Here is a 25,336-nt window from a genome sequence, read left to right on the forward strand (position 1 = left end):
TGCTAGTATCAACAAATGGCCTTTACACAACATGGCGGCGCCGCAGCAAGCCTTTACACAACACACAATATGGTGGCCCCGCAGCCAGCCCTTACGCAACACACTACATGGTGGTAGCCACGGCAAGCATTTACACAACACTCTACATGCTGGTAGCCACGGCAAGCCCTTACACAACACACTATACGGTAGCCCCGCAGCAAGCCCTTACACAACACAGTACACGTTGAGCCTCACCTGCAGGCTGACGGCGTCCTGGTAGGTGAGCTTGACAGCAGCAGGGTATTGGGAGTACACCAGATGGTTGTATTTGGGGATGAGGCTCATGAGGTCGGAGATCTGCCTGATGACGATGCTGTACGCGCGGGCCAGGCTGCTGGCAGATGTCAGGTAGCTGCTGGAGTTGCTAGCCTCCAGGGCCGCCGCCGCCGCTGCGCTGGAGCTAATGGCGCTGGAGCGCCGCAGGTTGGAGGGGTCGATGTAGATCAGGCCCGTGGAGCTCGCTGTCGACACAGGGGAACGCATGTCAGTCCCTTGAAACAGGCTTGTTTAATGGGATCTCTGCTAACTAGTATGAAAAAGGTCCTTGATGAAAGCACTTTGGGACTTAAACCTGCACTATCATTTTTCAACTGCAGCTATATATAAAGTTTCTCTCGAATAAAACACACTGTGATAATGCAGTATGATAATGATATAGATAACTAGCCACTTGAAGCTGCTAATGAAACGCCTACATAGTGCTGGTTTAACACATTTTTTGATTGTAAAGACACAAAAATGTAACCTAATCCAACGCTCCATCATCGACTATAAATTTAAGAAATGAAGAGTTACAGCTTTCAAGAAGCACTTCTTGAAAGTTGTTAAAATCGGTTGCCACGGTATTCACGTGAACACAAAAGCACATCAAAACCAAGATATCAAAATGGTGGAGAGGCCTACACACAAACACACACTCACACACACGCGTACCGGCCGGCGTGGAGGTGTTGGGTAGGCCGTTGCCGGCGGCTCGCTGGCTGGGCGCGTTGCGTACGGCCCACTGCATGGAGCGCGGCGCCTGGGCGGCGCTGTTGGCGTGGGAGGCGCTGGTGGTCCTCTCCAGGGGCTCGTCCAGCAGGAAGGTCTCCTGCTCCACGTCATCGCTCTGGCTGCTGCTGCTGTCAGAGTCGCTCGAGTCATTGGACTGGGAGTCGTCCTCTGAAAAGAAGGCAGGAACACTGCTGGCACCTTTGGGGGGGGGGGGGGGAGAAGGAGGAGGAGGAGAAGAGAGGACAAGAGTTTAATGAGTTGGTCCAGTCATCTCTCCTCCTTTTCATTTTACTCATACGACACAGCAATCGTTCTCCAGACTTGAGTGCGGGTTAGTGAACCGCACACACACGCCACCACAAGGCCAAAACAGACGAAGAAAGACAGACAGGCGACAGCGGAGACGACCAAGCGACCGCACTGCTTCGATGGGTCAATTTATGAAGAGGAAACACTGCTCGCAATTGTGGTTATTAATCCATAAACATATCTTGAAAGTCACATTGCAGGAAAGAATCAAAAGCAACAAACTTACCGGGGCGTGTCAAAAAAGGACATTAGTATTGAATGCTATTCTAGATGGAGGGTGAAGGTAAAAGAAAAGCCGTTTTGAAGAGCGAGACATTTTTGGTTATTTGGTTAGGGAGGTGAAGAGATGAAGATTGATAGACTTGACTTAGTAATAATGATGGATACAACAAAAGGTGAACAATGAGGATGAATACTAATTTGCAGGAATTCTCAAGAGGGGAAACTGAGCACTTTGCAAAAATCACTCTTGCCCTAACATACTGTATATGCATTGAAGTAGAGGGGAGCCCATACCAAAAATAGGAAATGCCAGGGACACCCTACTGCCTGCGAACGAAATACATTAAGGATTGAGCCAGGGACCATGTTGTTTGCTGCATCATTTGCTGAGAATCAGTAATCCCCACAACCTAAAATTAATTCCACATAAAATCGAATTAGGCTGCGATTGATTATAATGACTAGTAGTTTTGAAAGCATAACTATGGGTTGGCCAATGCAATGGAAAAGCCCAAGGCCTGAAAGAATGCAACAAATGTAAGGTCTATTTTTTCGTCTCGACTAACCTGCTTCAGAGCCAGCTGTGGCTGCCGTGACTACACTCCTGCGGCCGCTTGCGTTGTCCTGGTTGCTATGGTTACTTTCGCTATCGCTCTCGGTTTCTGCTGCCGCCAGCAGATCCAACTCCATGTCACTTCCTGCGAATGAGGAAGTAGAGAACGTGGATCAGCCCTTCCCTCACGGTGTGCATATTCACCACACATGAAATGTCTGAGTTAGTAGATTTGGTCAATACTATTCTAACTTTGCATAAACGTCCATGTAATGAACATCTTATTACATAGAAGGGTAATTAGAATTCATATGAATTTTTTGTTACTTTATATTATGTTCCCCAAGTTTGAGAAAACATTTTTCCATATCGTCTTACCGTCCTCGTCATGCTCATCATGCTGGCCCTCAGCCTCCGCATTCTCCTCTCCTTGCTCCTCCTGGTCGTCATGGTGATCTTCTTCCCCGGCCACACCCTCCACAACCTCAACCTGAAATAAGCAAACGCACACGGCCATGTGGAAGGTGTGACTCAGGGAGGATTGTGCTCATTATGTTTTAGATTGAAGCAATTTAAGAGCTAACTTAAAGATTGCTCATGATGTACAGCCGTTACAAGACCATAATGATGTCATTTATCCTCCAATCCAAAAACAGATAGATGGAGCCTAGAATACACTCCTTAATTAAAATGTTAATTCCCATCCACTTTTAAATTGATTGATTTAAATAGATAGTCAATAAGCCAGTCTATTTAAATCATCAGGAAATGTTTATTTGCCACACTGTTCTAAAGCGAAAACCCATATCTCAGGTTGATGACATGCGAGCGTCCCTAACCTCTTCCACGTCTGCAGAGACAATGTCATCCTGCTCCTCATCCCTCCCTCTGACGGGCTGGGATTGGCTGCTGCGTCGCGGCTGGGGGTTCCGGATGATGTAGGAGGACGCCGTCTGGCTGGAGCTGAGGACGAATGAACACAAAAATCATTAATCTTGTGAGTCTGCTAATGAAGAGGCTCCGTACAGCCTGTGGATTGAACATCTGGGATGGGAATTACAAAATATATCTTTGAAAAAAAATGAATACATTTAGTGTCATTCACTAATGAGCGAAGAGGTAAAACGATGAAAACAATTAAAAAGGTACGGTAGGCAATTTATTTGAGAAGCATTTTTTGTCATATTTCTTTGTCATAAAATTCGACAGCAGGCACATTACCAAATGCCCTGACAAAAATGAAAAAAATGTGCGTGTAATAAGCCCGGCCAATAATTAAATTTGTCCCGGATTTAATTATTGGACTAGCTGTCTGTGTACCCCACTACCTGAACACACTCATTGCACATGACTGAGTCTTCCACAATGCAACCTAATTGCTAAAGCCAACCAGATAGTCATGTGCGAGTGCTTGAAGTGTGGGATATTTTCAGTTGGATACATTCAAAATCGAGGCAACTCTGGTTTTTGCTAAAGTCCTTCATTAGCATCAATAACAGAAAGGGCGTGTAACGAAGAGCACACATATCAGACAAAGTGACAACAAACATGGGTGTGGAAGGCCTGGGTACCTGCTGGACTGGTCTGGGGAGGGTCTCGGGGGCAGGGGCTCCACAGAGAAGAGCTCCTCGCTGCCCTGCACGGCGTCGATGCTGGTGCTGGCCAGGGTGAAGGGCGCGGTGGGCCTGGCGATGCCCATGCGCACGGGGACGATCAGCGACTCAGCCACGTTGCACAGCTCCTCCACGGCGTACGGCAGAAGGGCTTGGAACACACGCCGGCACTTTCCAATGGGCTGGGGAATGAAGTTGCTGAGTGGACAGAAAGGAGGAGATGATGGCAGAGTTAGGAGTGGCTCAGGGCTGCAGACTTACTCTTGACACAGGGGACTCCGATACGGTCAAACAAAGAGTGGATGATTGCATCTCAGATTGAAACATTACCATGGTTGGTAAAACTATTTTTTAAATGGTAATAAAGTGACAACATTGATCTTCAATAAGAAAGCGAAGTAGTAATAATACAAATGATCAAAATAAAATACGGTGGCAATCAGGAGCCCTGCAGGAATCTGACCTACAGACTTAAGAAACAAAGCCCATCAGCCAGAAGTCACCACCACAAACAGGGCTATAGATGTATGTTATATATGTTCCCCGTACTTCTTTTTCTTCGAAGAGGCCATCTCCACGCTGAGGATGACGAAGACGCGGGCGACGGAGCGCAGGAACCTCCGCGTTACGGCGATGGCCTCGTCCCGACGGCCGGGCGTGTACTTGTTCTGCAGCTCCTTCACCAGTGTTCCCAGGAGAGTGTCGATGAACTGGCAGGGAAACGGGACAGTGTTGGTGCACGGATAGACACACAGCTGAGTAGAGGTGCACTCACTTTGCCTGTGAAAATGCTTGTTCACAAAGACCTTGCTCTTAAGGGGATAAGGCTACAAAAGTGGACTTTAATCTCAAAAGTGTGAAGAACGATCGGCAAGAAAGCAGACCGAAACATAAGTGTGCAATTCAATGGAAGCTTGTTTCCAAGGAAACTAAAATGGCGAGTTAGTAGTTGTTCCAGATGGGATCCTGCATGCTGTGGGCAGAGAGGGAGGGGCTATCCTCCTGCGGTGAGACTCACAGTAATGTCAGGAGCACACTTGACGATGAGGCAGTGTGTGAAGCAGTCCAGTCGTATGGTGCCGCTCTGCTGGTTCAGATAGACCTGCTCCTCAGGCAGAAGGTGGGCGATTCTGCTGCTGGCGCTGAGCCTGTCGGAGAAACGGAGACACGGCACAGTAGCATGAGCTCCCCTGACAACACGTCTCTCACGCTCATTAAGTTAGAATAATAAATGGTTATTTTATGTACAGGATTTTTCCATAAACTCATAACACTGTACAAACAGAGCAAAAGCAACAATAAAATACAGAGAAAGACCCAAGTCAAATCAGCACTCAGAAGTGGCACTGATTTTCTCCAGGTGGGTAGACATTAGTGTAATGGGACCTTGATTGCTTCTGCCCATCAGCCACTCTATCATCACGGAGGGGTCGTTTGGCACGGTACTCACGGGTCTTTGTTTTCCTGCGAGCCGAACATGATCATGGACTTGAGGGCGTTCCAGTCCTGCAGGACTCGCTCTAGAGCCAGCTGGGCGAAGCGCGGCGGCTCCAGGTCGTGGTCCGGCATGTCAGAGTCTGGGAGGGGGGAGGGGGAATAAGACTTAGGAGTCATGGTACTAGCCAGGATTACAGACACTAAGAAATGGTGGACAGAGAATGTGCAAACCTTCTGCATTGGCTGCTTTGCGGTTCCGGTCTTCTCGAATGCGTGGCGGTCTGTACTGGCAGTGCTCCACGCTCTGCCTGGCAACAGTCTGCACCAGGAACAGCAGAATGTGCTCTCCCCTAGGGATGGAAACATCTGGAAGTCAACTCACCACTATGAGACGTACTCTAAGCTAATGAGTGCCTTGAACCCCGACATCGCGATTACAAATTCACAAAGGCTTAGTCTGGAACCTATCAATTTCCATGGATCAACGGGTCCATACATAAATGCCTCTGGAGACCAAAGGATATGTCTGTCTGCCGTTTGTATAGACATACAGGAGCAGCAAAACGTGTGACACAGCAGCAGCATCTAGACATCTTGGTTGTTTTATGAAAGTGCTTCAACAGGGCTCCCTTTGGGCGCTCCTGTTTCATTGTCAGAACACGCCCCAAATTAGATCAACAGCTTTACTTTGACCGAACCAGGCAAGGTCTGCTGGAAATCATTCTTTACTGGGAGGGGGTCGGATGCATACGCTAGAGCAAATAACGCTATACACTGAAGATGGGTAAAAACAATAAGAATGTAGCCTTACGGATAGCCTTTCATTGCCAAAAGAAAGTAGCCTTCATTTAACAAATATCATTAAAAAAAAAAAAAAAAAATTCCTTTCATGTCCCGAGTGTGTTATGAAGGTGGGGTGTTACCTGCTGTTTGGTGTGGTGACCAGGTCCGTGGTCGTGAGGAGCCTGTACAGAAGGTCCAGCCGAGCCGCCTTCTGGCCAGCGATCAGTGTTTTGCACTTGCATTTCTCCCAGCAATCACAGTATGCAGTGGGAGAAGTCCTCTTAAGTCTAAGGAAGAGGGACGATTAAACAGAATTAGAGATCTAGACAAGACGTGCAGTTCAATAAAATATGAAAATAAACTTGAAAATAAAAAAATAAAAAAATTAGTATAAAGCCGTCACTCACTTGCAATCGTGTCCCTTGTGGCACACTCTTGCACACTCCGTACAGCAGCAGAGAGACTCCAGCAAGCCACAGGTTCGGCACTCAAAAATATCCTAGAGGGAGATCCACAACAACCATAACAGTCATTACTCTTTATAAACGACAACTACTTTTACTGCAGACATTGATGAATGGGCACGTGAGGAGCCGATTTGTGTTCCATCATGAATTGGATGAGATGGGCCATACAGTGCAACAATAAGAAAATGAAGCTACATCTCCACCAATAACATGTCATTGGGGCCGAATGAATTAGGATTTACTTTCAACATGATCCAAAAGGTAATCTAATTAAGAGTTGGGGATTAATGAAATACTTGTTTATCCATCTGTTTCTCAGATCTTAAAAGTTGAAGTCAAGAATGAACGTCGTCATGAATTAAATCACAGAATGCGACATCTCCGTGCAGAATCCATTAAAGACTTGCTTTGTGTTCAGCAGAGCAGAGTGAGAAACAGCCCATCTGCTGTTCTCCCAGTGTGACGTACCCCACCGCTTCCCCCCCCCTCCTGCTCCCAGGGGACTCACCTGATTGATGTGCTCCGCTCCGGTCCAGGTGAAGCTACAGGTGTCGTTGCAGCAGAGGACATATAGCGGGGAGTCGTCCGGGTTGGTCCCGGAGGGGCAGATCATCTCCATGAACACAGAGTCTGCGTCCTCCTTCTCCACGATGCCCGGGTCGCCCACTGTGACCACAAGAACAGGCACTGTTATGGCACGGCTACCGCAGGCTGTTATGCAGCTGACCTATGGTTAACCTGTGCTGCTTGAGCCGTTATGTAAACAGTGCTTTGTCTTTCTCTGGCTTCGCGGTTTGGGCTTCCCTTACCTAGAACCATCCTTAACAAGCCTTTGGATTTGTTTTATATAATGAGGGAGAACAAGCCCTTTGTCAAGCTCTCAAAATAGAACATCTATTACCATGGGCCAGCTCTTTGTAGTTTTGTGTAGACTACAAAGGAGTCCTGTGTAGTATATACCCAAGACACTAAATATGGGGTACTGTGTGCCTGTTTTATGTCCTCCATGATGCCATTGAGCTCTGGGTGACCTGCCATTGAGCTCTGGCTGACCTACCCTTGGCCATTTTCTGAGCAGCCTCCAGAACAGTGATAGCAGCAGGGTAGGCTCTCCCACTGACCGCCAGCATAAACGGTGTCATTCCACGGGCGTCCCTGGGGAACAAAGACAACACACATGCTTGTCAACGCTTGTGAGGTGCAAAAACAAGCCGTGGGCTTCCTGGTAGTGAAGCTTGCAAAGAAAGCGACGTCTGTGCTCTCTGGGATAAGAAAGGACAAATTTGGGTCAGATAAAGAAGATGAAATGGAAAAGAAAGAGTTGTACTTGGCAGAGAGCAGCTCTCGCAGGTGTGGCCGCAGAACAACGCTGTCACACATCAGCTTGAGGATGAGGTGGGCGTTGGCCTTCCTGTCTTTAGACTCCACCACAGACGGCTCTGAGGACGGACCTGTGAGACGAGAGAGAGCATAAAGTCCCGCAGGGCATCAGACAGACTGCTTTAATGTCTGGCTCGACAGGATGCCTCACAAGTCTGCTGAAGATAAATAGTCTGCTGAAGATAAACAGTCTGCTGATGGGGAGCAGGGGGCTGGTGGAGGGGGAGAGTCCATGGGCTCTGACCTGGTACGGTGGAGGTACTGGGACCCTGACTGGTGCCGGTGGCGGCTGTAGTGAGTGAGCCCACGGCTGGGGCGAGGATGAAGTCAATGTCACCATCTGTTGGAACAAACAGAAATAAATAACAAGAGTAGACTTTTAATGAGAGTCCTTGGCAGCAGAGGTACGACCGAAAGCGTGAATGTCAAAACAAACCTCTACACCTCAGTGCTCTACTAATAGGAGGGGTGTGGGATGGGCCGTACTCACCAGGGTCCATGGGGGGCGGGTCGGGCACCCAGCTGGGAGGGGCAATAGGTGGGGACACCGGGTCCTGATGGTCACTGGAGGACGGGCCCGACTCATGGCGACCAAGACCAGCAGCTCGCAAGGAACGCCGCATCATCTCACGCAGCCGAAGCCTGGAGGGTGAGACCGGGGTGGTATATATGAAGCCATGCCAATGTTCAATACAGCTGGAAAAAACAGCCTCACGGTTATTAGCCTATGGTACCCTTCTGCCGCTATGGACTGGAAGGATCAAATGGGGACGGCGTTCGTCTGGGGTGAAAAATGTTCTGCAGGATAACCAAATCATTTGCACATGGGGATGTTATGGGAGGAAACGTGTGTTTCACAGAAGCAAAACTAATCACAAACATGCGATGTCAGCCGCAAAAATAAAGAGAAAGGTCTCTCTCTGCTTACTGTGCAGCCCTATAATCAAGCACATTACCCTCTGCTGCTGGAGGAGCCGGTCCTGTTGCCAGAGCTGTTGCTGGAGACCACAGAGATGGCGTTGGCGATGGCTTCTACAGCAGACAGGCGCTCTGCGAACGTGTTCCTCTCAGACCGTTCAGCTTCTGGGATCGACACCGCACCAGCAGTTACCATGGAGACAAGAACAAGAGCGAGGAGGCACTTTGAGAAGATATAATTGGACTGTATCAAAGCGAGGACTGAATTTCAGTAGCCTTTATTTTCCATTGTTACCAGACTTTGTAGTGAGATTGTTAATGATGGAAAAAGATAAAAATAAGTGAAGAGGAATAGCTTGGGAACCATTCCCCTCGACAACCGTATCTCATTCGTGCCCGCCTGTAAGCAGCGTTTTGCCGCACGGCGTCGAAATTCTCCTGCTCACCTTCCTCCTCCTTGGTCTCCTTGTTGCTGACGGGGAAGCAGACCGACACGGCGGCGTGGAGGATGTTGCGGTTGCCGTCACAGCGGTGGCCCAGCAGAGACCCCAGCGCCTGGCCGCTCTGGTCCAGCAGAAAGGCCTGCTCCAGATTCACCAGATACTGCCGGCACGCCTCGTAGTCGCAGCGCAGGACGTGCTGCATCAAGGTCTGCTTCTGAAACACACCGACCAACAGCAGGAATTAGTGACTGGGGCTCTCTGTTTCTCTTGGTTTGTATTTGTGAAACAAACAAGAAAGCAAATTGTATTGTTTAAACGGAGCAAAGCCCACAAGAGAACAAATTTAATGCAGAGCTGTGTTTTTTCACTCTTCGTATGGGACTCCAAATACGTTTTTGTGCAAATGTTAGGTCATTCACCTAGTTTCCCATGCAAATACCACACAACACACCATGCAAAAATAACCGATTGCATAGTAGAACAACAAATAACTAATAATAATAAAACTAACAATTAGGTTGCCTTCGCACTTTGTGCTTGGCACCCTAATTAGCAAACAACTAGTAATGCTTGTGCTACCAACCTCGACGGCCATGATAATAATAGCAGCTTTCTTCTTAATGGTAGAGTTGGAGGGGAGATTGGCCAGGGAGTGCACCCCCATGCCCAGGCTAGCGATGGGTGGTAGGTCCAGCCAATCTGGATCCCGGATTCCACCCATGCAGTCTTTGGCCATAGGGTAGATCGTACCATTTCCATCCCGGAGGATGATAGGAGATTCCTGCAAGGAAGATCATAGACGAGTCATGCGCTTGTACCACATAGAGCAGCTACTTGGAAAGTTTAACCTTTGCGGCTGTGCATGTGTTTTGTCATTCAGACATATTGAGACTTGTATTACAGTATTTGCATATGCAGTGAATATTTGCAGATGCACCGATACAATAGAATGCCATTAAATTGCTTCAATACATCAATGTCACAACGATCCACACTATTCGCTGTGCGTCAGCACCATAGAGCTCGTCTCACCTGTCCTGCGGTGAAGATGCCCACGTTGCGCTCGCTCTGCCCCAGGAAGGCCAGGTTACTGGTGGGGAAGTTGTTCTCCTGCTCGGCCTTGCCTGTGGCCAGGTCGAAGATGCAGTACCTGACCCAGCTGCCGGTTTTCAGCACCGCATGCACTCCTGGGGTAACACAAGATTTCACAGTTCCATGGTCAAAAACTCTGGGAATCAATGCTGAAAAAAAAGACATGATGTTACCGGCAACTGAAGAGCGGTTTGTTGGTAAGACATACCTTTGGAGTCAACATTCACAGCGAGGATCTCTGCTTTCTCTGGGATGCAGAGTTTCTTAGGCGTGCGTTGAAAGCAATCAGGAACTTTGGGAGTTCCGCCCGTCTTAACCACCTATCGGGACACAAAAGCAGGAAGGGTTAGAGAAAGAGCTTTGAAACCCGAAACTACTGTTGAATGGTCTCAGCTTCTCCCAAAAGTAGACTACACACACACAGCTGAGGATTACCAAGAACGACACGTTTAGTGCCCTATTCCGGGACGGTGGTTGTGGGCCTACCTGGAGCTCGTCTATCCTGAGGAGCCTGCAGTCCTGCAAGAGGGAGGACGGGTCAGAGTCGGCAGCCACCGCCGTGGCCTGGCTGCTCACGCTGCTGGACGTCCCGGGGAACTTCACCGCAACATAGGCACCGTCCACCTTTAGCACCTGGGCGGCCAACAGACGGAATACGTACAAAATAAATAAATAAAAACAATGCATGGGGTTATAATGGTTAGGAATGAGGTTAGGGAAAAAGAAGATCCATGAGGTCAGAGATGGATGGCTCAAGCAGCACCTCAGGATTTTTGGTTTAACTGATGGGTGCAACGTTGGGGCATGGGTTCTACTAGTCCGCCCTTGTTTTGTTTTCATTTGAGAGAGGCTGAACAGAACAAAACATAGTTAATGCGGATCAACTAAAGGGAAATGCACTATAGCACCCTCTGACAATAAGGCGTACTCTACTGGAACTCATCTTTGGTGGAAACTGGATAAGATGACATTGACATTACTGCCATAAATAAATATATATATATATATATATATATATATATATATATATATATATATATATATATATATATATATATATATATATATATATATATATATATATATATATATATATATATATATATATATATATATATATATATATATATATATATATATATATATATATATATATATATATATATATATATATTAGGGCCCGACCGATATTGATTTTTGAGTGCCGGTGCCGATTATTTTCAGAGAAAAATTACGATTACGATTTACTCGGCCGATTAAAAACAAAACAAAAAAAGCATATAAAACGTAGTTTTTGATACCGTAAATATACTTTAAACACTTTTGACGAATATGTGAATTGAATGCAGAACCTTTGAGTGTTTTAGAATACATTTACAGTCAAAAATGAGTGTAATGTAAAATGTAAAATAAATAACTAACTCCCAATGCGCTGCGCTCGTGAGCAGTGACTAACACGTGCGTGCTGAGCAGTATGGTCTCACCGTTAGAGTCTACAGTATAACAAATTAACATGGCCTGGGACCTAAAGAAAAACAGGCACAACATGCACAAACAACGCGTCTTGTGTACATTGGTGAGGTGAGCGCGCAGCTGCCTGAGCGAGCGTGCTTTCATGTTGTACGGTAAAATTCAATCTCCTCTTTTTTACTCCAGCTAAAGTTGTTAGTTAGCAAGGCGAGTAGGAGCGCAATCTGCAGGATACTAAGCGCTATAACATTTAAAAAAAAATATATAAAATATTTTCAAAAAGGCTATAATCGGCCGATAAAATCGGCAGGCCGATGAATCGGTCGGGCCCCAATATATATATATATATATATATATATACATATACATATACACACACAAACTAGTTTAATAACGTAGTTACTACATCCGTATCAAGTCAGCTTTAATGACTATCGATCAAACATGCACTCCTTGGTTTATTTTTACTATGGACCTCATGTTGGAAATGTATGTGATAGAAAACGATACAAGCGGCGTATTGATCTACTGTGCTCAGTCAGCAGCAAGTAGAACCGACAAGTCAGCGGGCAATATGCCGGATTAATGCACCCCTCCCAGCCAATCAGAATCGAGCATTCTCAGATGAAGTAGAATATATATATATATATATATATATATATCTTTCAGTCAATCCGACGATGCAAGAATAGCGTCCGGAGAAGAAATACTTCCGGACGCTAATCCTGATTTCCCCCAACCCTATGGGTATTTAATAAAACACATGGTGCAAAACGCATCGAGATGCAGGGTTAGAGAGAGTCCTGTGCTGGCATCCGCTCACTCACCTTTCCTACAGGGACATTTTTGACGTCCTCCACAAAGACCACCTCCTTCAGGGGCCACTGCTCCTCGTTCACCTTCTCCTCCTCCTTGGGAGCGGGGGTGGAGCGCCTTCGTTCTGAAAGGAGGACACATACCAGCTTCTTAGTGTGTCTCTCTGGCCGTTTGCTGGCGTTATGTTTGGGTGTGTTGATGGTTGAAACAGATATAAAATGACAGTTAATCTCCTTCAATACGTGTGAATGTCTGTGTGTGTACGTGTGTGTACATGTGTGCATGTATACGCGTGTGTGTGTACGTGTGAGAAATAGAGCGTGTGTACTAGACAAGGCAAAATGAATGACCCCCATTTTGACATGTGCTTTAACAGGTAATAAGGACATAAAAAGGGCCACCAATAGAAGGGGAACACTGCGCCATCTGCCTCAAAGTCAAAGGAGTCACAAGGGCAGCGAACAAAAACTGGGCGTGCGCGTTTGTGATAAGAGCCGGAGATAAAATGTGAAAGAGGAGGAGGGTGTTGCTGACATACTGTAGGGCAGAGAGGCGCTGCTAGCGATGGAAGAGGTGTCACTGCAGGTGGACGCGGGGGAGGGGGGCGGGCCCATCTCCGTCTTCACCAGCTCTGACTTGCTCTCCGCTCTGGGAGGGAAAGCGGGGCAGTGTCAAAGTGGCAGTGTGTTAAGAACGGTAACAAGGAAATCACATTTCTTGATGATTCAATAAAACATAAGAACTTTAAAAATATGATGTAGGCAAGATTTGAGATTTATACTCCATCCGTCAGCTTTTAGTGAGTGAAATGCTGTGTGCAATATGTACCTGCCTCTTTACCAGACAATTTAGTTTAGAACAATTAGTCCAGGTTCATTTCTGACCAATCTGGAACCCTTTTTCTGATTTGTTTACCGGTACGTGAATGCAGCACTTCAATAGTGGACATTAAATGAATGGTTTGAAAACAAAACCCTGCCCAAGTAACCCATTCCCAAGATGCAATGCAGTTTGATCATGCACTCACTTGATTTCCTGGGTCTTGGCGGTCTTCTCCATGTTCTTGAGGCTTTCTGGTGAGCGCAGCTGGAACCTGCAGCTGTCGTTCATGTTCCACACGGACTCCAACAGGACGCCCACCTTGGGAATTCCAGCATTGACAGAGAAGGCCACTGCACCGGCATGGTAGAGTGGGTTATTTCTCAAGCACACCTGGGAGGAGAAAGAAAAAGAACAAACACTGTTTTGTCAGGACCAGTCCAATGACTTTTTCCTTAAAAGCAAGTCAAAGCATACCCCATACAGTCCAAAAGGGGTTCATCGGTCCTAAATACATGCATTCAGACATAATCTGTAAGAAAGCTGAGGCTGGTTAATGTGGATAAAATGGTAATGAATGGGTTTTATTCCTCTTTTATTGAGTCAGAACTTCTGCACTGATCCGGAAGCCTCAGCCTGAAGGATAAAAATAAACTGAGCCACCCTATGAGAGTGAGCCAAAGATCATCAACGTGAGCCTCCACGTTCCCCCTCTCTTTACCAAGTGAGTCACTCAGAAGGCTAATGCGCTTCTCTCATATTCCCAGCAGCCACTGCATGCCGATATCAAGATACACCAACCAGGATACAGGCTCTGCTTCCCATGGTGGGGCTCTTAACGGTACATTGTCCTTTAACCCTTCTTAAAAAAAAAAATCCTGAGGCACTTTCAGTTTTTAATCCATTCTTTTCACTTCCCTTGTTTAAACTGTTGGGTATTATTATATTCATCGTTTTGTTTCTCATTAAGAGTTGACCCCCAGAGTAGGTCTTGGGCTGGCCCTACTTGATCATAGGTTTTCCATCTATGACGACTGTCCCCAACCGTGCAGTTTGCTTGAACTCACCTGTGTTCCAACAGTGATGTTTGGGATCGAGGAGATGCCAGCACTGGACTTTGGCTTCTTGTTCTTGGCTCTGGCCTTTTCAAGCATCTTCTTACGCTGACTAAAAGGCACCACTCCCCTGTAGACACAAGCAATAGTGTCACAGTAATTCCCAGGTCCTCCAAGGTGAAAAAATTTGTTACAGCACATAGGATGTTAACTCAACATTACAGTTGCAAGGTACCATGATGTCTAGAGTCTGAAAGAAGAAGTTTAGATAAAAGATTTCTTTGGCAAGATTTGCACTGGCATCCACCCGTCTTCATATTTTGAAATACTATGACGATTGAAGCCTGTAAGCTTTCAATCAACTGGAGATTTCCTTTTCATAAATGTTTCTGCCAAGTAGACGAAGCTTGGATGACTGGTCCAAACACTGACTCACTGCAGGGAACTGAATCAGTGTTGGGAACACGGAAGCAAAAGGGTATGATTGGGCTGGGCCGAGCGCCACGCTCAGGAAGCGGCCCTGCGACGGCGGCACCATGCACTATGTAACACCCACCACCAGTAGAGGCTGTTCTCCAGCTGGGCGCAGGTATAGAGGGCACAGCAGTGCAGCGACACGATGCGCTCGCCCTGCAGCTCGGGGAAGGTCTGGGCGCTGTGCTCCAGTTTGGACGCCACAGTGCTCAGTGTGTCATCCACCCAGGTGGCCACCTGCAGAAAAACACAACTTTGTGAGATGGAGACCGTATTGGGGCCGAGGATAGGAATGGCTGATGGTCGTCAAACACTAATTTACAAGCACACATGGTAAAAGCATAATTTTGAGGCGTTTTGCCAGTGTCCAACCAATATTCCAAGTACAACTAACTAAACTAATTTGACAACTTGAGGATAGATAACACAATTGGATATCAAAATGGTTTCTTGAAAGAATCAGCCTTCTTTACCTTGTTGGTCTCTGTGGCGACGGTGGCTCTGATGCTGTTGGCGGACAACAGCGTAATCTTTTCATTGGCCAGGCCAAGAAAGGAAACACGCGGGTGATGAACAGAAGGGTTCTGTTTGGACAAATTACATTTGAGGGTTAGCATTTTCTTGAAAGTGCACACAAGGCCAAGTAGAAACTAGTCAACCGACTTGCAAAAATATATTGAGTTGGCTAGAGTAACCAAATAGATAAATATAAATAAATGAAAAGCTTAGACAAGGATTTAAAATATTTTAACCTTTAATGGAGTTTATTCAGTATTTATCTAGTTATTTTTATCCCTTTTGCCAACTCCTTGTAAATGCATCCCACCTATAAAAGGCCTCATTTCCCAACCTGTGTGTTCCGGTAAGGTTCGGGTTCACTCCACTTCCACTGGTAAAGCTCTCCTTTGGAGCTGATGGCGACCAGCTCAGAGAACAAGGCCCCGATGCTCACAAACTTCACACCATCCTAAGGAGGAAAAATAACAACTCTGTGTCAAAGTAGCCATTACACGCTCGTTTATAAGCGAAACAGCGTTTTTATGCAGACGTATACACCCACCTTGTCAGGCCACCACTGGAGCTCCTCCCCCAGGGACACGGGGCTCTGCACAGGGATGCTCTTCTTGTCGAGGCTGGGCTCACCCTCGCGACTGGTGGAGCCCCGCTCGGTGTCGAACGAGGCCCCGTCCAGCCAGCGTCGCTCGCGCAACCTCAGGACGGACTCCCGCTCACGCAGCAGCTCAGAGTCACGCTCTAAGGGAAGAAGGAGAACTGGTATGCAATAAGGTCACACCAGCGGGATAAAAGTAAGCCACTCTGGGAAGGACCCGGTAACAGACTTGTTAATCTTTAAGAGGATACGAGAGTCGGAGGTGAGGGGTATTGGTTTTAAGGTCAAAGTAATGCAAGTTTGAGTTACAGCGTTGGAAGTTCAAGATTGCGGGGGAGGGGGGGGAATTAAATTGAGAGTGGTGGACGAGAGGAGGGTCGGGGGAGGGTAAGCGTGCAGGTGGTCTAGAGGAGCGATAGTAAGGCTTTCAGAGAAGGCATTGTTGGAGGGTTAAGACAGGAGGACATATGGCGCGTTTCCACTGCAGGGTGCGGAACGGATCGGATCGCAACGGTGCGGATCGGGTCGCGTTTCCACCGCCAAAAGTGGGCGTGACCCGGACTTTGCCGTACCCGTTCCGGCCTCGTTCTCGGGACTCCTCCGTTGGGGTACCGAAAACGAGACGAGACGCCTGAAAGGGTCCCGGGAAATTCTAGCTACACACCCCCTCCGTTGATTGGTCGACAGAATCATCACTTCCGGGTGACGCGGGGATAAAAACAAACAAACAGTAGCCTCGAGGTATTATTCTTTACAATTAACATGTCGCGTAAAACGCTTGCTTGGGCGAACAAGGAAGTGGAGACGTTCGTCTGCATTCTTGGGGAGGAAGACGTTGTTTACGATGTTTACGTAGCTGCCGCGGCGATCGTCATCCGGCCTACCACAAAGGGTACTGTCGGCAGTGGAAACGCGACCTCGGAACTGAGCTGGGCTATACCGCCCCCTCCCTACCGCACCTTTGCGATCCGATCCGTTCCGCACCCTGCAGTGGAAACGCGGCACTAGCGGGCCTTTCTCAGAGGGCACACACACAAGGTACTTTAGCCATGCACTGCAACACCAGACATTCATTCTACCTACAAGCTCAACAGTGAGACCAAGTGGAAAGAAAGGCTTGAAAGATCCCCCCCAGGATGACTAAATCCATGATTTCAATTAAAGAAAATAGGAAATTATGAATTAAAAATCAAAAAAAAATCAAATCAAATTCATGGAGGAAAATCCCCCACAACTACCCAAATACAACAAAGAGTGCTTGTGTCGTACTTTGGATACAGAAACGTCCTGAATTAGCGATGTTTGCTGTTCACCGATGATTGTTGTGCGCGTTTTCCAAAGCCATTAAATCCATCCCATTAAAACAGACAGAATTGAAAACCACCAAAGCTCCTCTAAATCCTCAAGGCTTCGCTCTGTATTGCTGCATTACCTCTGGAGGAGCCCAGGCGAGAGAGCGAGGAGCGTCTGAAGGAGGGGTATCCAAAGTAGCTGATGTCCTCTGAGAACATGGCGTCGGCATCAATGATGACACTGGGGTGCGCCGAGTGGATGTCTGCGTCCAACAGGGACATGAGGTCCTCTGCAGCACACCAGGGGAACAAGAGGGCACACGTGGTTCAGTGATCCCCTGAGCCTTCCGGCGGCTGTTCATGCCACAGCCAGTGAGTGCAGAGCAGATGTGCCCTTCCCCTCGGCCCCGGTTAGCAGTGCTTCACTCACCTCCAGGGAGGTAGGACTCGCTTGCCGTGTCGTCTCCGTCGTCACCGTCCTCGTCATCCCTGCTCAGCAGGTTGTTGACTGCCAGGTTCACGTCCAGATTGGTCCTCTGCAGCTCCCGGATAATGACGCTCCTGGACTTGCCCTGCAGGACCACCTGGGCCTGGGGGGGGGGTGCGTCGGGTGAAGGACACAAGCAGGTTAGTTTTCCTTGCAGTCGCGATCGTACAAAAAGGAGGATGGAAAGAAGGGATGCAAACATTGCAGGTGGTTCTAGTTAGTCATGGTTGACAATCGGGGTAGGGACTGGATAATGAAAAACCAGGACTGACCACTCAGTCCATTAGCTGAATAATTAGTCCTAGGGCTCTTGGCTGACTAAGGTTTTTGTTTGACGAGTAGCCGCATTTTTTGTTGTTATAAGCACATGCTTTCACTGTTATTATCGTCTCCCCAGGATGCATCGTTGTTGAGACTAAAATAAGTTTGTATGCCACATTTACTGGCTAGCCAAGGTAGCTTGAGTGACTGTGCATTCGAACAGTTTTACAATAATGACCGCCCAACAGGAACACTCTGACATCGACTGAAGGTCAAATGTCTAGCAGTATAGCACTTTGGTGGTATTTTGAGAGTCTGAGAGTCTGTTATTTTTGAAGTCAAAAATACCTTTGATAGTCAACTGATATTCACACATGAATTACAGCGATCGGACGTGGGGAACTAAAGACGTTAACACCGGCCCCATGTGTCTAGCGTTCGGGCAGCAGCACGGCTCTCTATAGAGCCATCATTTGATCAATATTTCTACACACTAGGCGAATAACAAACCCTGCACTAACATATGAAAAAGCTAAAAAGCAATTAAACTGCATAGGTCTCATGTTTGGCCAAAGGTGGCCAAAGGATATAACTGTATAGCATCCAGTTGTGTATCCAGCTACTGTACCACAACAGTTAAAAAGCAGGTAAAAAAGCTTGGTGTACTACAAATGGGAGCATTCCTTAAAAAAAAAAGGTAAACAAAATCTATCAATGGAAAATATTTTGAATATCTATACAAGAAATAATATAGATGACTACTCCACAACATAATATTGTTTATTTGGTTAGCTTACGCCATGATATCCTTGTGTATCTCTTTAAGGCACATGACTTCAGCATCTTAAATGTAATTCCAAATATTGGATGAAATACATATCCATCACATTAAAACATGCAATTTGCAGCCATCAAAGGAAAGGCTCAATAACATTGTTCCCATTCATTAACATAAGAAATTATCAAAATGGCTGCCAAGAGCAAGAAATAATGGCAGCAGAACATTGCAAAGCTCTACTCGCAAACGCCGGCTGTGTACCTGAGAAATGAGTTCCTCTGGGATGACTGAAGCAGGGATGACAGGCTGGGGCTGGCTACCCAGCAGGCCAGAGCCGCGGTCCCTGCCGGTGCGGATCACCCGGGTCTGTCTGCGGGAGTCCCGGGCAGCGGTCGAGGACCTGCCCGAGGTGCCCCCACCTCCTCCACTGCTGCCCCCTCCTCCACCACCACCACCCCCGCTGCTTCCCCCTCCTCCTGCTCCACCTGCCCCGGAGCCTCCGCCACCGCTACCACCTCCTCCGCTGCCTCCATTTACACCAGAGCTCCAGCGACTCCTGTTACACACACAAAGCCACAGTCAAGAGCGCCCGGTGAATACACACACACACACACACACACACACACACTAGGGTTGCCGCGGTATACGGTATTACCGGTGTTGAGGCCAACACCGATTTATTTTTTTCCAGTAATAAAAAACAAATTCAGTAAAAATGAATAATATAATTATAATTAAGAAAATTAAAATGTGTAGAATAGGCCACAGTTCTGCTCTGTGCGGGAGAATTGTCGGGCCGAGAATTCCTTCCTTACAAGACCGGTAACCATAGCAACGCCGGTAAACTAACCCCGCGAAGCCCAATCCCGACGTGAGCTCCCCGCGCTACGGCCATCCGGAGGCGCACAGAGCTCATGGCTGTGATATTATGATATATAAAATTATATATAGAACGTTATAAGACGCCGAGAATTGGAGCGCTGCCAGCCGCTGTCACCGGGTGTGAGAGGAGAGTTGACGGAGAGCTGGCGGTTGACCTATAGTTTCAAAGTTAATACCGGTGTTGACACGAGCGTATTACTCGGTGTGAAAATGTACACACACACACACACACACACACACACACACACACACACACACACACACACACACACACACACACACACACACACACACACACACACACCCACACCCCCCTTAGGTGGGAAAAGAATAAAGTCGCAATTTCGGAAAGAAAAAATAGTCATTATCAGTTGGCCATTTTCCCCCCTAATTTTAACAGATACTTGCTGGGGCAGATCTAATGATTATGATTTAAATCTCTCTCCTGCCCTTTATGATGATTAACTTGTAAGAGCTGCAGTACGGGTTAAATCATTGTGTGGTCTGCATTTGTCATGCACTAGTTATATATAATACATCAGCATGAAAACCAATTTTACCATTTCCAGACACTGCTTTGGAGGAGTAATGGATTCTTCTATGGAAAAATAGCTCCCCAAAAAACGATCCCATTTATTGGATCACTTTTAGTCATTCCATTTCGTCTATATATGGGTTTTTATTTAAGAAAGGGTGAACCAGTTTGCAATAAAAACCCAACCAGTGGTGCCAGAATCATGCACTGAATAATTTTGCTTGAGCTGGGTTCTCCGACAACTGCCAGAACTTACCCAAGGGTGTTGCCTGCCAGTCTGCCCAGTGTGTCAGAACCAGACAGGAACCAGGGTGGATCACTGGTCCTGCCTGGCCTGGAGCTCCTTCCTGTCCCTGAACCAGTGTTCAACTTTGAACTGGAAACAAAAGATGAGAGATCAGTGACAAACCTATCATGGTCCCCACATAGGACCAAAACTATACTGATGTCTTATTTCAACTGAGTAATTGAAATTCCACATACAAGCCAAGGTTTTAGTAAGCCCCCCCCCCCCCCCACCCCTCGATCTGAGTATGTTCTTTTAGGTTTCAAAGAGGAGGTTTGGTGAGACTAGCACAGCAACACCCTAGGGAATCAGAAATTACTGCAACTTGTTCCGCCTTTGAGACATTTCCGTTTTAAGGATCTTGGGGTTTTTGGGCTGCAATTGCTTTCTCCAATGTTTCTGCTTTTGTATTAATGCAAGTGTCAGGCAAAATAAATTTAAAACAAATTTGAATAAGGACATCCAAGCTCCAAGTGATGAAAATAGTACAAAATAAGTATAAAAAATTAAAAAATCTTGCAAGCACTAAGGCCGACTTCGACATGATCAAAGTTTTAAATCTGGCGCATGGGAATAAAAGAGCTCATTAGAAGGATGCACAGGGTGGGTTACTAGATGTCGCACTGGTGCCATAGAGGAAGAAAAAAAACTAAAGAAATTGTGCATTGTTGAGCAATCCCTCGTTCCGAATAAACCATTCTGACGCCTTCTTCCATAGGCTTTCCTGCAGCCCACAAGGATGCTGAAGGCAAGGTTATTACCATTTGAAACAGTCTCATTTTCTTTTTGCAACTTTGCACCAAGCAACAAAACATGTGCTCTGCAGAAAAAGCTGAGACCAGGCTGCTCCACTATCGCACACTGCCCAAGCCTGATTCACATGCACGGATGGCAGCTAAAGGGGCCTTGAAAACGCTGAAATCACTGTTGAATGCTGCTCTGCTGGCAGGAAGTCTATGGCTTTCAAGAGACAGACATTCAACAAAAGATTCTTGCCAAGAGCAAACACAAACCCTTGCAAATGGTGAAAAGCTTACTTTAGCAGAGTGTAACAGTGCCAGAATAGCACCTCATCTTACAGAGATTTAGCTTGCAGCTGTGTGCTCCAAATATGGAGGATGAATGTAGAACCATTTGGTTTACGGCCTTTTCTAGTCTCCCTATTCTGCAGTACAGAAGCAATATTTTGTATGGGCATGAAGACTATTATTACAATGGACGTCTGCCATCAAGAGTACACGAGCATCGTAATGGATGGTAAACCATGGTGTAGATAGAATAGCAACGCCTTACAACCACAGAAGAGCCAACCACATTAGGTCTAGGCACGTACAATGTATCCTTTGACAGCGAATTCAACAAGCTAATAGATTACAACTACGCCATGGGAAACACCAAGACTGGAACACTGGAAGAATCCCAACATTAAGACATCACTCACCCATCGCTCCCTTCCGGTTTGCTGAGCTCCAAGCGATCGGGCTGGACAGCAAAGCTGATTCGACACACACGTCCGTCCTGGGGAGAAAGGGTGATGCATTTTATCATATCATGTAGAGATGCACTGATATATCTTTTGAACATCAGTCTGATTAAAAAGACTTTGTGCCAGTAGAATGATTGATGTTCTTTATTATCAAACATTGTATGACATTAAAGATATGGACGTCACGTCACCAAAAATTGCTTTGAGGCCAAAAGTCCTTCATATGGGTTTGCATTGTGCTGCAAACCTGTTTGCAGCACAAAAAGAGGCCACGAAGAAGGCAAAGTTTTGCCGTACATGTCATAAATTCTAATAATGAACGTTTTTCCATTTTGATTGAAAAGAACATTGGATTATATCATCTTATTTGATGATTTAGTAGCAAGCCTCCTTGCTGAACCGGCAGAAACTCTTCCGTATGCATATTTTATCTGTGAGCTGATGTTTCAGTAAAAGATTCAGATAAGAGACAGACAAAAGGTAACATAATGAGTTCTGAGCCTTAAATTTGAATGGGTTCATGTCTCAGCCTTACCTCGAGCAGAAATCCAGCATGGTTTGGTCCAACCACACATTGTTTCAAAGTGGACTGTTCCAGAACACTGAGGTGTGGATGACTGCATTGAAAAAAGAAAGAAAACGTAAGTTTTGGATAATAAATACACGGCGGAAAACCAGATTTCACACTCTTGATAACCTAACAAGCTCACCTGTTGCAGTTGTATTTGTTGAGTTTCTCTGAGACTTCACGGAGCCTGGGGGAAAGATGGAGCAAATAAATGTATCACATTCATCACACTCATAGCATTAAAGGCAAAAAGAACACTTATGACTTTAGTGTTAAAGGGCTTTAGACAGCATGTGAACATATGAGTATGGTATGTTTGGTTTTGTTACCAACTCAAATATAAAATATATAAAGTAAGAAATATAATAAAAACTTGTAGACAGGTCAAGCACCGGTCTGTCTAATTTATTGAAATACTTCAATTTTAAATCAAATTTTCCCCACTAAATTAGTAAAAAGGCTTTGCTTTAGTAAGACCTAAGGATATGAATAATGTTGTTTGTGTACAGAATTTTAAATAGTGAAATATTACCACATTAGATCGGAGCGGAACATTCCAGCATGGGAAAATGTAGTGCAACCCAACCAACATAGCATAGAAAGATACCACATCAAACAATAGCCTGAGCCTTTAATTAGCCTTCTTCTAATATTCTGTTCTGGACAATATATTATAATATATGGTGGTCAAGGAATCCAACTGGTTAGGTCAATGTGACCAATAAGAAAGCAAACTAAAGCGATTCAACATGCTTCATATTTTATGAGCATATGTAGATGCAACACTCCTCCATCATCAACTATTAGTTCTGCAAGTTAAAACTGCAGAGGAAATATAGGGGCCAATTAGCACATGTCGAACATGGACATAGATAGTGCAGTGGCATTAAAGACCTAACAGACATGGCCACCTCAGTAACTTAAAGAAAGTTCTTGTTTTCCGTTATAATATATAATGCACAAATGTAGTAGATCACTTTTGCATGAAGTCTATAAGGTCAGCGAAGTTTTTTTTAAAGATTTAGGTGTATATTATATATTATTCATATATTAGGCATTTTATGTTCTCAACCTCTTTGTTTTAAGTAGAGCAGGCTGAGCAGCTCATTAAATGGTTCAATCTCTGCAGTATAAATAGCCTAACTTAAAGTCACCTGTGTCAAAATACAGGTCGTACCAAGGCATACTGAACATAAGCACCGTCTTACTGTTAACCAATCACCACCGTAATTTGATACTTGAGAAAATTGGCAAAACAATGCGTGTGTCACATATTTAGGTGACAGAGTGAATCTTATACATCAGCCATGAACCCCAATCTATGCAAAAACAAGAAAAAGCTCGGCAACGTCACTTTAAACCAGTGTCCTGCTGTGATCGCACATCCAAAATTATGTCTCGGTATGTCAACTACTTGCCAAAATAAATGGCGACTCGAGCATGATACGAAATATCATGTACTGTATGTTTTCTTTAATTAATTGTCTAGGGTGTAACTCGTGGCACGGGTTGGTTGTGGAAAACTGTAAACAAGAAATGCACAAGTGCACAGCAATATATCGTGATAAATGTGCCATTGACGCGGACGTGGTGCTAGCGTTCCATCATTTGATTGCTGATAGCTTGTTAGCATTAGCAGCTACCATCAGCTAGCTGGCGTTAGCTACTTCGTTACACTTGGTAATAACAAAGACGCCCAGAAAACAAACATTGAGCCGGACAGCAACCCTTTTGATTAAGACTGGGTATAAATCCCTTCCAAATAATAACATGACTTGGTGTTTATTGACCTATATTCCCCCTCTTCTCTCCCATCCCCCAATCCGCATTGTCCATCTCAACTTTGACTGAGAGCCAATCATTCCTAAGGGTAACGTTAGCTACTCTTAGCACTGACGCTAGCAACTCTCAGCACAGACGCTAACAGCTCCCAACACTGATTCTAGCTGCTCTTAACTGACCCTAGGGGCTCTCAACACGAACGCTAGCTGATCTTAGCACTGGCGCTTGCTGCTGCTCGCTACGGTTGATGGGACTATTTAGCTACAACAAGCTAACAAGGATTGTTCAAGATGCCGGGGCCTTGTTTCAACCCCGGGGGGGGGGGGGGTTCAAACAATTAATTCTTCAAAGAATTCACACAATGACAGTGTCATACATCGGGAAAACACGGGAGCGTAGACAATTCACATTACAAACACAAATATTAGTTGTAAGACTTATTTTCGCGGCCTGCAACAATTACCTGTCATTGAGCTGATCCTCGGTCCCGGGCAACGGGTGGACCACGAAGTGTATGGATGTCATGAGGTCAATCCAAAATCACACGCAAATGCATGAATTGTATGGGAATTGTTATGTTCTCTTTTTCTGTGTAGATGCAGGTTCATATGACTTTTTTTATGGCGAAAGACACGAGTTTAGATCCACAGCCTCCTCACCCACATGCCGCCATCTTAACTCTAGCAGGCTTCTTCTTTCTGTGTTGATGAACGCACATGTAACAGCCCTGCTGGTTGGTTGGACCCGCAGCAGCGACAGGAACTGTGTTACAGGAGATTGGATTGGCTTGGTTGTAGGGAACGGCTATGCCACTGTAACCAAAATATCCATTCAAACTCCAAATTCTTTGTTCTCATAGTTTGACATAGGCCTACATCCTAATGTTTGTAATGATTAATAACAAGCCTCAATTGCGGTCCTTTTAGTTTCAAACTTTACTTTGACAAATTATGGTGGCGAAATGCTGTAGTAATTTATTCAT

General features: G+C 45.9%; 1 protein-coding gene across 16 annotated transcripts in view; it reads right to left on the reverse strand.

Annotated features, from left to right (window-relative positions):
• The window catches only part of ubr5 (ubiquitin protein ligase E3 component n-recognin 5), a 34,777-nt gene extending 9,706 nt beyond the window's left edge, over positions 1 to 25,071 (reverse strand). For 4 of the 16 annotated variants that reach the window (XM_060064720.1, XM_060064718.1, XM_060064712.1 and 1 more), the window contains exons 1-40: positions 24,818 to 25,071; positions 22,715 to 22,759; positions 22,540 to 22,621; positions 21,960 to 22,036; positions 20,489 to 20,608; positions 19,077 to 19,371; positions 17,720 to 17,879; positions 17,430 to 17,579; positions 15,947 to 16,158; positions 15,737 to 15,853; positions 15,360 to 15,470; positions 14,969 to 15,123; positions 14,425 to 14,542; positions 13,566 to 13,750; positions 13,077 to 13,186; positions 12,549 to 12,662; positions 10,739 to 10,893; positions 10,461 to 10,572; positions 10,193 to 10,347; positions 9,744 to 9,941; positions 9,164 to 9,374; positions 8,756 to 8,882; positions 8,290 to 8,441; positions 8,044 to 8,139; positions 7,747 to 7,870; positions 7,477 to 7,574; positions 6,928 to 7,085; positions 6,360 to 6,451; positions 6,093 to 6,239; positions 5,401 to 5,519; positions 5,183 to 5,309; positions 4,751 to 4,880; positions 4,282 to 4,442; positions 3,691 to 3,930; positions 2,959 to 3,082; positions 2,498 to 2,609; positions 2,133 to 2,264; positions 1,861 to 1,893; positions 964 to 1,233; positions 238 to 503 (exon numbers count right to left, since the gene is read on the reverse strand). In XM_060064720.1, coding sequence (XP_059920703.1) covers positions 238 to 503; positions 964 to 1,233; positions 1,861 to 1,893; positions 2,133 to 2,264; positions 2,498 to 2,609; positions 2,959 to 3,082; positions 3,691 to 3,930; positions 4,282 to 4,442; positions 4,751 to 4,880; positions 5,183 to 5,309; positions 5,401 to 5,519; positions 6,093 to 6,239; positions 6,360 to 6,451; positions 6,928 to 7,085; positions 7,477 to 7,574; positions 7,747 to 7,870; positions 8,044 to 8,139; positions 8,290 to 8,441; positions 8,756 to 8,882; positions 9,164 to 9,374; positions 9,744 to 9,941; positions 10,193 to 10,347; positions 10,461 to 10,572; positions 10,739 to 10,893; positions 12,549 to 12,662; positions 13,077 to 13,186; positions 13,566 to 13,750; positions 14,425 to 14,542; positions 14,969 to 15,123; positions 15,360 to 15,470; positions 15,737 to 15,853; positions 15,947 to 16,158; positions 17,430 to 17,579; positions 17,720 to 17,879; positions 19,077 to 19,371; positions 20,489 to 20,608; positions 21,960 to 22,036; positions 22,540 to 22,621; positions 22,715 to 22,759; positions 24,818 to 24,879 — 5,652 coding nt within the window. In that variant the 5' untranslated portion in view covers positions 24,880 to 25,071. The remainder of the gene's footprint in view (positions 1 to 237; positions 504 to 963; positions 1,234 to 1,860; positions 1,894 to 2,132; positions 2,265 to 2,497; positions 2,610 to 2,958; positions 3,083 to 3,690; positions 3,931 to 4,281; positions 4,443 to 4,750; positions 4,881 to 5,182; positions 5,310 to 5,400; positions 5,520 to 6,092; positions 6,240 to 6,359; positions 6,452 to 6,927; positions 7,086 to 7,476; positions 7,575 to 7,746; positions 7,871 to 8,043; positions 8,140 to 8,289; positions 8,442 to 8,755; positions 8,883 to 9,163; positions 9,375 to 9,743; positions 9,942 to 10,192; positions 10,348 to 10,460; positions 10,573 to 10,738; positions 10,894 to 12,548; positions 12,663 to 13,076; positions 13,187 to 13,565; positions 13,751 to 14,424; positions 14,543 to 14,968; positions 15,124 to 15,359; positions 15,471 to 15,736; positions 15,854 to 15,946; positions 16,159 to 17,429; positions 17,580 to 17,719; positions 17,880 to 19,076; positions 19,372 to 20,488; positions 20,609 to 21,959; positions 22,037 to 22,539; positions 22,622 to 22,714; positions 22,760 to 24,817) is intronic. The other 12 variants (XM_060064726.1, XM_060064724.1, XM_060064722.1 and 9 more) reach the window with 8 other exon arrangements.
• Positions 25,072 to 25,336: the final 265 nt, after the last annotated feature.

Source organism: Gadus macrocephalus, chromosome 11 (assembly GCF_031168955.1).
Source record: "Gadus macrocephalus chromosome 11, ASM3116895v1".
Taxonomy (NCBI): Eukaryota; Metazoa; Chordata; class Actinopteri; order Gadiformes; family Gadidae; genus Gadus; species Gadus macrocephalus.